Source organism: Neurospora hispaniola (genome assembly GCF_033458365.1).
Source record: "Neurospora hispaniola strain FGSC 10403 chromosome Unknown B0T23scaffold_5, whole genome shotgun sequence".
Classification (NCBI taxonomy): Eukaryota; Fungi; Ascomycota; class Sordariomycetes; order Sordariales; family Sordariaceae; genus Neurospora; species Neurospora hispaniola.
This window is the reverse complement of record NW_026944410.1, coordinates 1,797,498-1,810,447: the sequence shown is the minus strand read 5'-3', so window position 1 is coordinate 1,810,447 and position 12,950 is coordinate 1,797,498. Positions and strand designations below refer to the sequence as shown.

Below are 12,950 nucleotides of genomic sequence, written 5' to 3'. Positions count from 1 at the left end.
TTTCTCACTGCCAGCAATGCATCCTATCACCATTCGCGTGACGGTTCGTTGAAAATTCTTGCAAAGGGTTCCCCGTCGCTTCGGAAAGCATGCGGCAAGTGATCCGAGTGGTTATCGTCGAGCCGTGGTTCCGAACGAGCGAAGCATTACGAAGCGATCATGCAACCTCGACGGGGGTCCAAAAGTCCTACACGAGGGAGCGAACAAAACTTCAACAACCCATGGTGAAAGGACATTCATTTTCAATTTTCATTGTCATGAATAGATAAACAATAAATTTGATCGATGACGATGCGTGTCGGAACCAACGGCAACGGTACAACGGCAAGGCAAGGCAGGGCAAGGCAGATTCCGGCAATTGCATAAAGTTGGGCGGTTACCGCGATTGGCATGTACAGGTACCGAACCGAGTTCCGAGACCGGCAACGCTTCCGACGGAACACGGCACGGTTTCGTTGTTGCATTCATGGCTTCAAGTTCTCGGGCACTCACTCGGAGGCCTTCCGAGACTTCGATCACAGATAAGCCTTGGCGGTGCGCGTACATGCTGGGTACGCCGTGCACAACCTGGTAGGGTAGGGGGGGTATGGCTTTTGTTTGCTTCTTGGCTCTTTTTTCCAATTTTTTGACCGGCCGGGAGTAAGATTGGTGGAGGGAATCATTGACCAATCGATGATGCGTTCAAATATGCCAGTGGTGGTTTGTGTAACGATGGGTCGTTGTCTAGGATGATGAAAGTTACGCTATGGTGGTGTAATGGTAATACGCGGATGTTTGATTTTTACACGGAACGGATGTGAACCCAAGTGACGAAAACCCCACTTTCTTTTCTCGACTTCCGTCTCTCACTGAAAACAGCGATGATCATCAATAACATCCTGTGGCTTACCATCTTCTCCTTGGGTACCGTACCAGTTCAAGCACAAAGTAAACAGAAACCACTGTCTACACCCAACAGCAACAACAACAACAACAACAACAACAACAACAACAACAACCAAATGGCGGACTACAACCGTTCTTCGAGTGGTGGTTGGAAACCCGTCCTCGACCCCACCGACAACAAGACCATCATCGGCCACCACTGGCGCCGCCATGACTACGTCCCCGGCGAGGAAGCCTTGGCCCTCCAGACCCTCGACATGTGGATTCCCATCTCCCCGGCCGCCTTATCCTACGGCAAACCTACCCCCAACACACTGCTCGGGGACGGAGCAAAGGCCCCCTGGCTCATCTACATCCACGGCGGCGCCTGGCGCGACCCCGCCATCGACTCGTCCTCTTTCAACGCAAGCGCCACCAAAATCCTCTCGTACCTCGCTCAACAACCCCTTGAGCAAAGAAAGAAGACAGTGGCGGGGATCGCCTCCATCAACTACCGCCTCTCCCCCTACCCTAACCACCCTATCCACCCTTCTAACGACCCGTATGACCCCAACCGCACCGCCAAGCACCCTGACCACATTGCCGATGTGCTTACCGCGCTGGGGTTCCTCCGAAACTACTTTGGAATGAAGGAGTACGTGCTGGCGGGCCATAGCTGTGGCGCGACGCTGGCGCTGCAAGCCTGCATGTCGCCCGAGCGGTGGGGGCTGGCTGGGACTGCAGAGTGGCGCGCAGGATGGTATAATGTAGCAAAGCCAAAGGCAGTGGTGGGGTTCAACGGGTTGTATGATCTCGCGGGTTTCATTGCGGATCCCCCGAAAGGTTATGAGAGGTGGAGGGAGGCGTATAGAGAGTTTGTTGTCGGCGCGTTTGGGAAGAAGGAGGAGGATTGGAAAAAGGTGTGTCCTGGGAGTATCGCGGAGGGGTGGGTGAGGGAGTGGAATCTGACTCAACAACAAGGGGAAGAAGGGAAGAAGAGGAAGGTGGTGCTGGTGCAGAGTTTGGAGGATAGCTTGGTGCCGGTGAAGCAGACGGAGGGGATGGCGGAGTATCTGGAGAGGGAGAACCAAAAGGTGGCAGACGAGGGTAAAAAGGTTGAGGTGGTGGTGTTGCGGGAGGAAAAGGGTGGTGATCATGATGAGGTTTGGAAGAAGGGGGAGAGGTTGGGGGAGATTTTGCTGGGGGTTTTGAATGGGGAGATTTGAGCATCTGCTGTGATAAGCTACGGGTTACATGGGCTTTTGTTCGGTTGGAGGCAAAAGTATGCCCTTTTCAAACATCCATTGAGCGTGGTCAAGGTTCCCAGACAATTACACATTGCATGCAGAGAAAAATTGCTGGTTTAGCCATGTTGAACGCAATGGCTTGAAAGCCTATTTATCCGTACTACATCAGCGTCAAAAGACTATGAAGCAATCCTTTAGAGTCTTTTTCAAGTCTGACGAGTATAGTCCGTGTAACAGCGACTACTGCAATGGGCTGAATGTGGGCGAATAGTCTTTGAGACATTGTGGTTGCACGGGGAGTTGAAGAGACTTTTGGAGCACCACATCACATTGGACATTGGCAGTCAACGGACCAGCCAAAAAATGATTGTCTTTTTTCAGAGCGTCGAAAGCAAGATATCACTGGACTTGACTTGGGCTATGGAGTGCGAATTCCCGGGCTGTGATTGAACATTCCGCTATGTATGGCATATTCCTTGTCAGAGACAGCGGATGGCAGCCGATGAAATCACAAGCGATCTATGAAAGTATCAGTCGCATGGAGGCTCCCGCGTACCTCTAGGTAGGTTACGGTCAATCCGACCACAACCCCTGAAACTCAGCTGCCTCTTAGGGCTGGAACTAGGCTTGTCTTTAGTCGTGGCTCCCACGTGGTGCTGTACAAGGGATTATTATATCTTGACATCAGACCTGTCATTCCACTGCTGGATGGGCCGATTTGGCTGTGTTACTCTGGACCATTCAATGGCATTGTATTTGCCCCTCCGTACCCAACAGTGGTAAGCTGCCGTGGCTGGTATACCGATATCACCGTATGACCAGCACAACATGAAAATGCCGCTGAACAGTAACTTGATTTGTCTGATGATCGAACCACCAGGCGGACCCAGCCGGTGGTGAGCGGAATGAGGGGTCGGGTCGATTCCAATGGCAAATGGAAACCGATCATGTTCCCATTTTCAATTAATCAGCTTTACGCTGGGCAGATCGAATGGCAGAAGGTACTGAATCTCAGGCGTCAAAGGAAGTCTATACAGTAAAAGCACCCTTGGAAGAGAGAATACTATACCTATTCTGGTGCAACATGTCTTAACTTCCAGGTTGTCGTTGGAAAAGCTTGGCAGTCGTGATGTCATGCGATGCGGGGTAGCTGTTTCACGTCGTTTGCCCTTAGCCTATGTAGTGTATGTACTGTGTAGTATTCAACCCGTCTAAATCAACAAACAGCCTGGGTGGAAGCACAAACTTCCTTGGTTGTTCTGTATCACCAATTGAGCCCATCCAGGCAGTTTCCAACTCACCTTTTGACCTTCAAATCATCAAATAGTGATGTTGGCCTGTTAAATCATTACATAGGTATGTACCTAGTCAGCAGGGGGCAGAAACAAGCAACAGACAAATGCGGAAAAGTGGAGCTTGACTGTTGGACGTTGGGTTGTGGAACGTCCCGCACCCCGCCAACGTCGGTTTGTGATTGGTCGTCTCCACACTACCACTTACACGGGAAGCTCCTTCCAGCTCTGTTACCTTTTAGAATTCGTCAATCATGGCACCCTCGAAATGAGCTGCGTCACCGATTGGGAAAGAACCAAACAGATGCCAAGAATCACGATTGCCCAAAAGATGTAGCATTGGTACCTTCCTGTTCCTGTTGATTGCATACCTATCGATACTACCTACCTCTAGTATTCATATATATAATTTGGGCAACCCCGTACAACCCCTCCTTCCCGTCTCTTGCTCAATCTAACCATCTCCAATTCCAACAATATCGAGTCTACTTTGGTTGGCTCTCCCAATCGCATCGCAAGGGCTTCGTGTCGTCGGTGTCTTTCTGTCGGTTCGGTCTGTTTCAGCTTCAACCTCCGCTACCTCGTAAGTGGTTCACCAGGAGACGGTCATGGAGAAGCTCCCCTCGTCAGCTCGTCTTACCATGACGGCCTCATCTTGTCTTGTCCTGTCCACACTGCCCCTCTTGACGCCGTCCCTTTCCCAAACCAACTTTTATGAAAACGGACTGTTCATACTGACAATCCTGTCCGCTATATCCAATATCCAGACACCATAATACCATTATATTCCCACGTATCAATCTTTGCAAAACACTTCCAAAATGGTGCATCTTACTATCATCCCCAAGGAGGACGAGATCAGAGACGGGCTCGACATTCCACTTACGGGCGCCCTCAAGGCGGTCCATCTTCAGCTCGCCAATGATGAAGACCGTTTCACTACGAGCGTGTACGGCTCAAAGTTCGCCGCCGCCGACTTACCCCGCCATGAAATGCCCGATGGGGAGATGCCCAAGGAAGTTGCTTACCGCATGATCAAGGACGAGCTGAGCCTGGATGGCAACCCATTGCTCAAGTATGTCATAGCATCATGCGTCTCTTCTTTCAATATCCATTTGCTAACCAATTCACCACAGCCTCGCCTCGTTTGTTACCACATACATGGAGGAAGAAGCTGAAAAGCTCATGACCGAGTCCCTCCCCAAGAACTTCATCGATTACGAGGAGTATCCCCAGACGGCCGATATTCAGAACCGCTGCGTCTCCATGATTGGCCGCCTCTTTAATGCTCCAGTAAAGGATGCGGAGGCTAGCAGCGCCGTCGGAACATCGAGTGTTGGCTCTTCTGAGGCCATCATGCTCGGCGTCCTTGCCATGAAAAAACGTTGGAAGAACAAGCGTATTGCCGAGGGAAAGCCCGTTGACAAGCCCAACCTGATCATGTCATCCGCCGTCCAGGTCTGCTGGGAAAAGGCCACTCGTTACTTCGAAGTGGAAGAGAAGTTCGTCTATTGCACACCCGACCGCTACGTCATCGATCCCAAGGAGACGGTCGATCTGGTGGACGAGAACACCATTGGCATCTGCTGCATTCTTGGCACAACATACACTGGCGAATACGAGGATGTCAAGGCAGTCAATGACTTGCTTGTGGAGAGGGGGCTGGACACACCAATCCATGTGGACGCCGCCAGCGGAGGTTTCGTTGCCCCCTTTGTCGTACCCGATTTGGAATGGGATTTTAGGTTGAAGAACGTTGTATCCATCAACGTCTCTGGCCACAAGTACGGCCTCGTCTATCCCGGTGTCGGTTGGGTCGTCTGGCGTTCTGCCGAGTACCTTCCCCAGGAGCTGGTTTTCAACATCAACTACCTCGGTGCGGACCAAGCCTCCTTCACCCTGAACTTCTCCAAGGGTGCTAGCCAGGTCATCGGCCAGTACTATCAGCTCATCCGTCTTGGCAAGCACGGCTACCGCGCTATCATGTCCAACCTGACGCGCACAGCTGACTACCTCGCTGAATCGCTTGCCGCTCTTGGATTCATCATCATGTCCCAAAAGTCTGGTCAAGGCTTGCCTTTGGTCGCATTCCGTCTCAAGGAGGATCCGGACCGTACCTATGATGAGTTCGCTCTTGCCCATCAACTTCGTGTGCGCGGATGGATCGTCCCCGCGTACACCATGGCGCCCAAAACAGAAGGGCTGAAGATGCTCAGAATCGTTGTCAGAGAAGATTTCTCTAGGAACAGGTGTGATGGGCTCATCAGTGATATCAGGTCGTGCCAAGGTATCCTTGAGCAGATGGACAAGGAAACTGTCAAGAAGCAGCAGGAGTTTATCCACAAACATCATGTTGTAAGCGGGAAGGCATCGCACAACCATCCTAAATATCACGTAAGTACCGTAACAAGGTCCCGTGCTGTTGTTTCTGTGTGGATCGACGACCCCTTGAAGAGAGACACGCTGACCACGTACTATAGAAGGAGAAACACTCGTTGCAGGGCAAGACGGGGAAGACGCACTCTATCTGCTGATTATCAGCTCGCTAACTGCCTCCATGGCTGCAAAGACAGCCTATGATTATCTGACCTTGTCAAGATACTGTGGTCGGAAAGTAATGGTTCGCGGAACCAAGCAACACCAGGGTAAGGGTGCGGGTCAGAAGTTTGGCCTTGATCTTCCTGGTGGGAAGAAGTTGCTTACCCTCCGCACCGGGGCTTAGTGGGCGTTGATATAGGAGACAAGCTAAGGATTCTCTCTAATACGTGTATTTTATTTCATATTTCACGAGCCGTTTTCTTGGCAAGGAAAATCAGCACTATGGTCAGGAAAAGACCAACAATGAGCACTATATGACCCCGACTCGAACTCATTTGTGGACTTGTTTGATTTAACAACTCTACAAAACCATACCCAAAGCCTATCCAAACCAATGCATGCAAAACTACCACTATACAAAAAGAGATGCAGCCAAAAGAAATTCGAACTATGTACAAAGACCCTTATTCATAAGACATATACATGTATATCCAATCGGCCTGTTTCCGAGCACTTTTCCCTTTTCCTCTCCGGGTATCATGCCGCTTACTGCTTAGTAGTAAAAGCACCAAAGTACTTCTCCAAGGCCTCCACCGTCTTGCCGCCCTCCTCGAGCTTGCACACAAAGCCCACATAGCCATCTGGCCTCACAACGACCACACCGCCCTTGTCCTCGTCAAAGCCCATCTTCGCATGTGCCGCCGCCTTGGCGTCGGGCACCCTGCGATCCCACCGGTCGTCCGCATAGACATTATCCCTGTACCGCGCCAACAGCGCAGGCAAGTCGCGCGAGATCTCGACCTCGGCGCGCTTGGCAGCAAAGACGGTCGCCAAAGTAAAGAACTTGCTGTGCGGGTTGTGGCGCTCGTGGTGGCTGACGGTGTCGATGTCGGGGCGCTGGAAGCGGGAGAAGAAGCTGTCGGGCTTCTGGAGACCGGCAGCGAGGGATTCCAAAGCGGATTTCTGGGCGGGGGAGGTGAGAGAGCCGGCAAAGATGAAGAGGCGGAAGGAGCCGTTGAGGGGGATTTCTTGCTCGAGGTGCACCACGTTGGCATCGACGACGCGGGTGACGGTGGAGTTGATAAAGAGACGGCCGGGCACGAGCTTGGTGGTTTGGTGCTCCGGGGAGAGAATGGTCGGGGAAGTGCCGGCCGGGTGGTGGGCGGGGGAGTAGTTGAGCGCGTTGGGCTTGTAGAAGACGCCGTACCCGGACGTGAACTCGCATGCCTCCTTGAAGGTCTTGATGAACTCGTTTTCTTCGGCCGACTGCTGAGCGTCCGGGTTGGTGTGGGTGCCCGAGGCAGTGGCCTGGGCGGTGGAGGCGGCGTCGGGCCGCTGGGAAAAGAGCTTGGCGTACTTGTTGTCGAAGGCGAGCAAGGTCTCGGCGACGTCCTTGCGCTCGGGCTCATAGGTTTCGAGAATGTGGCGGTCGGCGAAGCCGCCTTCGACGGCGTGGATCTTCCAGGCGAGGTTGAGCGCGTCGAGGAAGGCCGTGTTCATGCCCTGTCCGGCCTTGGGCGAGTGCGTGTGGCAGGCGTCGCCGCCGAGGAAGACGCGGTGGTCGAGCGTGTACTTATCGGAAATGCCCTGGCCGATCGGGTAGACAGAGTACCACTCGACGCGCTCCCACTCGATGGAATAGGGCGCGAGGATGCGCTTGGCGGCCGCCTGGACTTCCGCCTCGGTGGCGGTCTTGCGCGGGTGGAAGTCGGGGTCCGTGGAAGAGGCGATCTGGATGTACAGACGCACCATGTTGGCCTCGCGCGGGATTACCATGATGGATCCGTGCTCCGAGTGGATGGTGCACTTCATCTTCATGTCGGGGAAGTCGGTCTTGACGACGCCGTCCATGACGCCCCACACGTACGAGATGGGGTTCTTGTGCGTGATGCCGATCTTGAGCTGGTCGCGGATGAAGGAGCGGGCACCCTCGCCGCCGAAGAGGTACTTGGCCTTGACGGTTTCCGTCTTGCTGCTGTCATCCACGTGCGCGAGCTGGACGGTTACGGGGTACTCGGGGTCGGCCTTCTCGTCCGAGGTGAAGCCGGCGATGGTCCAGGGGCGCTGGATCTCCGTGCCGTTCTTCTCGAGGTCGGCGATGAACACACGCTCAATCAGACCCTGGTGCAGAAGGGTGGTGAAGGGGTAGCGGGCATCGATAAATTCAGGACAGCTGGGCCAAGTGCCGGTACGCACGATGCCGCCGCCGGTCTTGGGAGGGTCCCAGAAGGCGACCTCGTAGACACGGGCGGGCTTGTGGGCCATGATGGCGGACTTGAGACCCATGTTTCGCAGAAGATCAAGAGACCGGGGCTGGATACCATCGGCACGACCGGTGGCGGTGGGCTCGGGCCTGTTGTCGATGTGCTTGATCTTGTAACCCCATCGTGAGAGACAGGTCGAGAGCATGAGGCCTACGGGGCCGGCACCGACAATGACTGTGGGGTGTGTTAGTGATGGGTGTGCGAATATCTACTGAGTGAAGGGACTTCACTTACCGATGTCATAGCAGTTATCTGATTGTGTCGCCATGGTGTATAAATGTGTATGTGAGTGTGGTTACTGGAAAAAAAGGAACGAAACCAGAGACAGAAGAGCAATGAAGGGGGGTATCTTGAACAGGAGATGGATGGACGGACGGATGAATGAATAGAAATGATAATGGATGGTCAATCAACAGAGACAAAGAAGAAGCGGAGGGAATCACGATTTAGTAATTATATCTCAATCCTCACGACAGGGTAAAACGCCGGCCATCTCGCAACACACACCGAAATCCGGGATGGATTCCGAGAATTGGGGAACACCAAGATCGGGGCAAGTGTATCCATAGTGTAGAGATGAACCGGTTCACCGCGATAGGCTTTGTCCAGGCGAGCGGGCGAGGGATCCCCAAGAAGTGCGGCAAGCGGACCCGGTATGTAGAGTAGTGTATTGGTGAGATTTGACAGCTCCTGTTCCAGACACAGCAGTGAGGCACGGCAGAAAGGGGACACACAACTGGGTCAGAGGAGTGTGAGGCTTGGTGGCACCCAGAGGGCTGAATAATGCTGTGCTCCTTGAAAGAGAGCAAAAGGCTGCATCATGATTGGCCAGATCACTTTGTTCGGATCCGTCCATGGGTGTCCTGGGGCTCTGTGCTACGTTGTGGTTCGTCGGAAGGATGGGTAGGATTGGGTGAAGGAAGACGGGGAGGGGAAGGTCGGGAATGGAACACGGTAGTCGTTGGTGGGGCCGCGGGCGGTAGTGGGATACAAGTGGATGTTCACAGGCGGTACAGTACAAGTGCAGTCTGCCACGGGGTTACCAACGGCTGCGGCCTCGGGACAGGGAAAAATAAACATTGTCCCCAGGGCAGTTCCCCACAGCAACCATAGCAACCACGACTTGCCGTCCCGAAGCCCAGGCCCGAACTCCAGGCCAGGATAATCCCGTTGTCACCGATGATCTGTCCTGAGATCTTGGTCCGGCTTTTTTTTTTCTCTTTGGTGTTTTTCTCCTTTTCCAGGGCCTGTGTTTTGCCAGCTACCATACCGCGTACACTAGACCAGCTTGTTGCCCCCCTGAAACGTGGTGGGGTCGGCGCTTGTTTACTTGCTGAGCTTTTGGGTTTCCTTGTCCGTGTCACGAATGACACAAAGCCGTTTCCTTTGCCGTCGCCAACACGGAAAGGGAGAAGCCCGTGATAAGATCGGATTCCCTGTGGACAATTGAGCTGTCACCGCTCTCGGGAATTTTGACCCTAAGCCCCTTCCTTGATGATCATCAACAGCGGTCCCCCGCTTTGCCGCCATCGCTCTCGTTCACGGCTTCCCCTTGGCATTCCAATTCTGCAGACGAAGAAACGGTTCACGGATGTCGGAAGGGCCCCTAGAAAACATCGACATACAATAGAACACAGTAGACAACATCGGTCTTCACAGCGTCACCCAGAATGTGTTTGTGCTGCTTACGGCTCTTTGAGGAATCCATCTCGCTGTGGGCCTTGTGGAGTCGCAATCCCACTGCGGGCGGCCAACTCCATCCTTTACCCCATGGGACCGACTCGCCCAGCTCCACGATAACGGGGCCTCTTCTGCCTGACAACCCAGAAGCATCTATCATTCTTCCACCCATTGCTTCCTCAGCATGACAGCCTTTGTCTCTAGTAAACCCGACACCTGATGATGGCCAGATGTCAACAAAGTCAGACACTAGTCGTCGCAGCCGCAGCCACAATGGTTACACGGACTGTTGTTGTCGTCGAGACAACACATCATGGTGACCTACACTAGAGATGATGTCTAACGGAGATTTATTTGTCATCTGCCCGATTGGCCGTCATACAAGACAAGTCGGTGCCAGGCAGCAACTTGTGACACATCCATACTTCACCTCTTGAAACAACGTAAACTCTCCTCCTAATTCATCCCTACTGCTCACGCCCATAATGGGATCCCAAATCGAACCGCGACAACTGAACAAGCTCTGTCAGAAATGCCAGCAAATCTTTCCTGTGACGGGGCCTTGGCCTTGGGACCGACCAGAGCCTGACCAAGTTTTTTCGGGCGGAAAAGAATGGCACTTGGGCGATTTCACCATCGACGAACTCGACGAATCTGCAACTACCGATGGCTGTCACCTGTGCCGCATATTCCTCGACTCCTTGATTCCCATTCCCAAATTAATCATTCTGAGAAACTATCACGGCTACACAACTTGGAGGGAAGACGTCAAAACAATCACGTTTCATCTCAGATTGGTCAACCGTGATTACGACCCTGACAACTACAACTTTTCACTGGGTCACGATGGCGAACCCTCTTATGGGGGCTCGTCGATTGACTTGAAACCTGTTACTCCGAAAGATTCACCCTTTCAACCGTCTTGGGTAATACGTTCCAATCATCTCCCATATGGCTGCAAAAACAGCCCTTCTCCGGTGACAATCTTTCAACCTTCATCAACAACAAACTTCGATCCGCTTGCTCTTGACCAAATCAGGAGCTGGATTCACGACTGCACCCATAACCACGTGGCCTGCAGAGGAGCATCGTTGGTTCAGAACAGTATGGCCGAGTTCCTGGAAAAGGTGCGCTTTATTGATGTCGGACTCGATGACACGGCTACGGTTCGCTTGGTGGAGAGAATCAAGGACACAAATGTCAAATATATCACCCTCAGCTACAGGTGGACTGCAGAAACACCAAAAACGAATCTGAAAACCCACAACAAGGACAAATACCATCAATCGATCCCTACCGAGAACTGGCCCCAGATATACAAGGATGCCGTTGCTTTATCTCGCACCCTCGGTATCCGTTATGTATGGATCGATTCGCTTTGTATCATCCAGGACGATGGGAAAGACTGGAACACTCAAGCTTCGTTGATGCATCGTATTTACACCCATGGCTACCTCAACCTCGCCCATGCATGTGCCGAATTCTCACCAGGCCTCGAGGTCACCCGGGACCCAATCTCTGTATCGCCCTGTGTTCTTGCCCGTACTCGTACTGCCAGCTCGAGGGAATACTGGGCTTGTTTTGTGAACTACACTCCGTCATCAGACCTTGCACGTGCTCCACTCTACTCGAGAGGATGGTGCTATCAGGAGAGATTTTTGGCTACGCGCACTGTTCACTTTAGCCAGCAGCTCTATTGGGAGTGCAAAGCCGGACACGCTTCTGAATCATTCACAGGAGACAAGGGATTGGCTTGGTCCAGGGGTTCTGCGAGCAGTAACCCAGACATACTCACATCTGCTGATCAAGCCAACGACCAAAGCTTTTCCACTGTCTTTGGTGTGAGCACGGTATGGCAAACAATAGTCCGTGACTATAGCCAGACACAGCTCACGCAATATTCGGACAGGCTGGCCGCTTTGAGAGGTGTTTTCAACAGATTCTGGGAAATGTTTGATGGATCACAGGAGCGCGACTGGTGTGTAGCGGGGTTGTGGAAGAAATATCTGATACGGCAGCTGATATGGTACCGTGTTTCGCATCGTCACGGCCACTATGACGAGTTCGAGAGGATACGGGACACCGCATACCATGCATCATTCGAAAAACAACTTGCTGGCTTCCCATCGTGGTCTTGGGCTTCATGTCCAACCTCCCCGGGCTCATCCTCCATTGCTTGGCCGGGTCATACAGAACCAGAATACCAAAATGAACCTCTGGTGGAGGTTGAGACCATCATTCCACTCAACTCTCAAGCCCTTCACCTTGGCTATCCTGGCTTCGAGTCCTCCGCACTGATCTTGCGCACTGCGTTCGACTTCCTCGGTTTTGACGCCGAACAGCTTCTCTCAAAATGGGAGTCCTGGTATTCTACGTGCAAAGCTGACGCCCGAGCGTATAACGGTGACATGTGCCAGTTTCAGGTATTAATAAACCTTGATCGGCCAATAATAGGCGTTGTCAAGAAAGAAGATCTACGGCTGCTCTCTATCAGCATGGAGTACCAAGCTGGACGGTGGGACACCGTATGGATCGAGGGTATCCTCCTAGAGGAAGTGGGTGTGGAGGACGGTTTACCGACATTCCGCCGAATGGGCCAGTGGTCGCATAGGTACGACATGGATACTTGCACACAACAAAGCCCAATTCCTGGATTACTGGGATCTTTCGACACCAAGGAGCGTCTCGAGATTGAACTAGGAGAGTTTAGAAAGAGGCGTGAATCACTTCCCTTTCACAGGTACAAGTTGGTATAAATAAGGTACAATCACATATGGGACATCGTCGACTTTGGCACAACCAGGACGGCCTTTTCAATCACGACAAACTTGGCCAGATGGGCTAGATCAAGCAAACTCAGTCCAAGTCAACGTAGGACTCGTGCTGATAAGACAGTGTCACTGAACAAGCTCATCTGGTTGTATGTTTTAAGATTCACGATCTGGTTCTCTTTCGACAAAAAAGGTGTCAGAGAGGATAGAATATCTATCTAATGCCTGATTCTGTGTCTGGCAATGCCCATCCAGGTAACTGCCAAGTATGCACCAGCCCATCAAGGCGCGCAA

The 12,950-nt window shown here is 52.6% G+C and overlaps 4 protein-coding genes across 4 annotated transcripts; 3 read left to right on the top strand and 1 right to left on the bottom strand.

Moving 5' to 3' along the window:
* The first annotated feature begins 226 nt into the window (after positions 1 to 226).
* On the top strand, positions 227 to 2,499 carry B0T23DRAFT_360063 (alpha/beta-hydrolase). Its single transcript, XM_062836245.1, has 2 exons — positions 227 to 551; positions 859 to 2,499. Exons 1-2 carry the CDS (start codon positions 467 to 469, stop codon positions 2,088 to 2,090), a joined length of 1,317 nt encoding a protein of 438 aa, XP_062691766.1. The 5' UTR covers positions 227 to 466; the 3' UTR covers positions 2,091 to 2,499.
* A 1,495-nt stretch (positions 2,500 to 3,994) lies between these two features.
* On the top strand, positions 3,995 to 6,181 carry B0T23DRAFT_164959 (glutamate decarboxylase). The gene is made up of 3 exons (XM_062832797.1): positions 3,995 to 4,478; positions 4,540 to 5,797; positions 5,884 to 6,181. The coding sequence occupies exons 1-3, from the start codon at positions 4,225 to 4,227 to the stop codon at positions 5,935 to 5,937; spliced, it is 1,566 nt and encodes a 521-aa protein (XP_062691765.1). The 5' UTR covers positions 3,995 to 4,224; the 3' UTR covers positions 5,938 to 6,181.
* A 54-nt stretch (positions 6,182 to 6,235) lies between these two features.
* On the bottom strand, positions 6,236 to 8,632 carry B0T23DRAFT_164944 (FAD binding domain-containing protein). The gene is made up of 2 exons (XM_062832796.1): positions 8,440 to 8,632; positions 6,236 to 8,379 (listed from the first exon to the last, which is right to left on the bottom strand). The coding sequence occupies exons 1-2, from the start codon at positions 8,471 to 8,473 to the stop codon at positions 6,488 to 6,490; spliced, it is 1,926 nt and encodes a 641-aa protein (XP_062691764.1). The 5' UTR covers positions 8,474 to 8,632; the 3' UTR covers positions 6,236 to 6,487.
* Positions 8,633 to 10,991: 2,359 nt separating this feature from the next.
* B0T23DRAFT_405404 (heterokaryon incompatibility protein-domain-containing protein) lies at positions 10,992 to 12,641 on the top strand (the record flags this gene model as incomplete). Its single annotated transcript, XM_062838994.1, has 2 exons — positions 10,992 to 11,735; positions 11,853 to 12,641. The coding sequence occupies 2 exons, from the start codon at positions 10,992 to 10,994 to the stop codon at positions 12,639 to 12,641; spliced, it is 1,533 nt and encodes a 510-aa protein (XP_062691763.1).
* Between the last annotated feature and the right edge of the window lie 309 nt (positions 12,642 to 12,950).

Excerpts from the sequence above, each read along its gene's own strand:
- B0T23DRAFT_164959 (XM_062832797.1), top strand. The coding sequence starts at position 4,225 with ATGGTGCATCTTACTATCATCCCCAAGGAGGACGAGATCAGAGACGGG. Across the intron at positions 4,479-4,539 it reads GATGGCAACCCATTGCTCAA|CCTCGCCTCGTTTGTTACCA; the intron begins GTATGTCATAGC and ends AATTCACCACAG. Across the intron at positions 5,798-5,883 it reads ACAACCATCCTAAATATCAC|AAGGAGAAACACTCGTTGCA; the intron begins GTAAGTACCGTA and ends CACGTACTATAG.
- B0T23DRAFT_164944 (XM_062832796.1), bottom strand. The coding sequence starts at position 8,473 with ATGGCGACACAATCAGATAACTGCTATGACATCG. Across the intron at positions 8,380-8,439 it reads AGATAACTGCTATGACATCG|TCATTGTCGGTGCCGGCCCC; the intron begins GTAAGTGAAGTC and ends CACACCCCACAG.
- B0T23DRAFT_360063 (XM_062836245.1), top strand. The coding sequence starts at position 467 with ATGGCTTCAAGTTCTCGGGCACTCACTCGGAGGCCTTCCGAGACTTCG. Across the intron at positions 552-858 it reads GCGGTGCGCGTACATGCTGG|CGATGATCATCAATAACATC; the intron begins GTACGCCGTGCA and ends CACTGAAAACAG.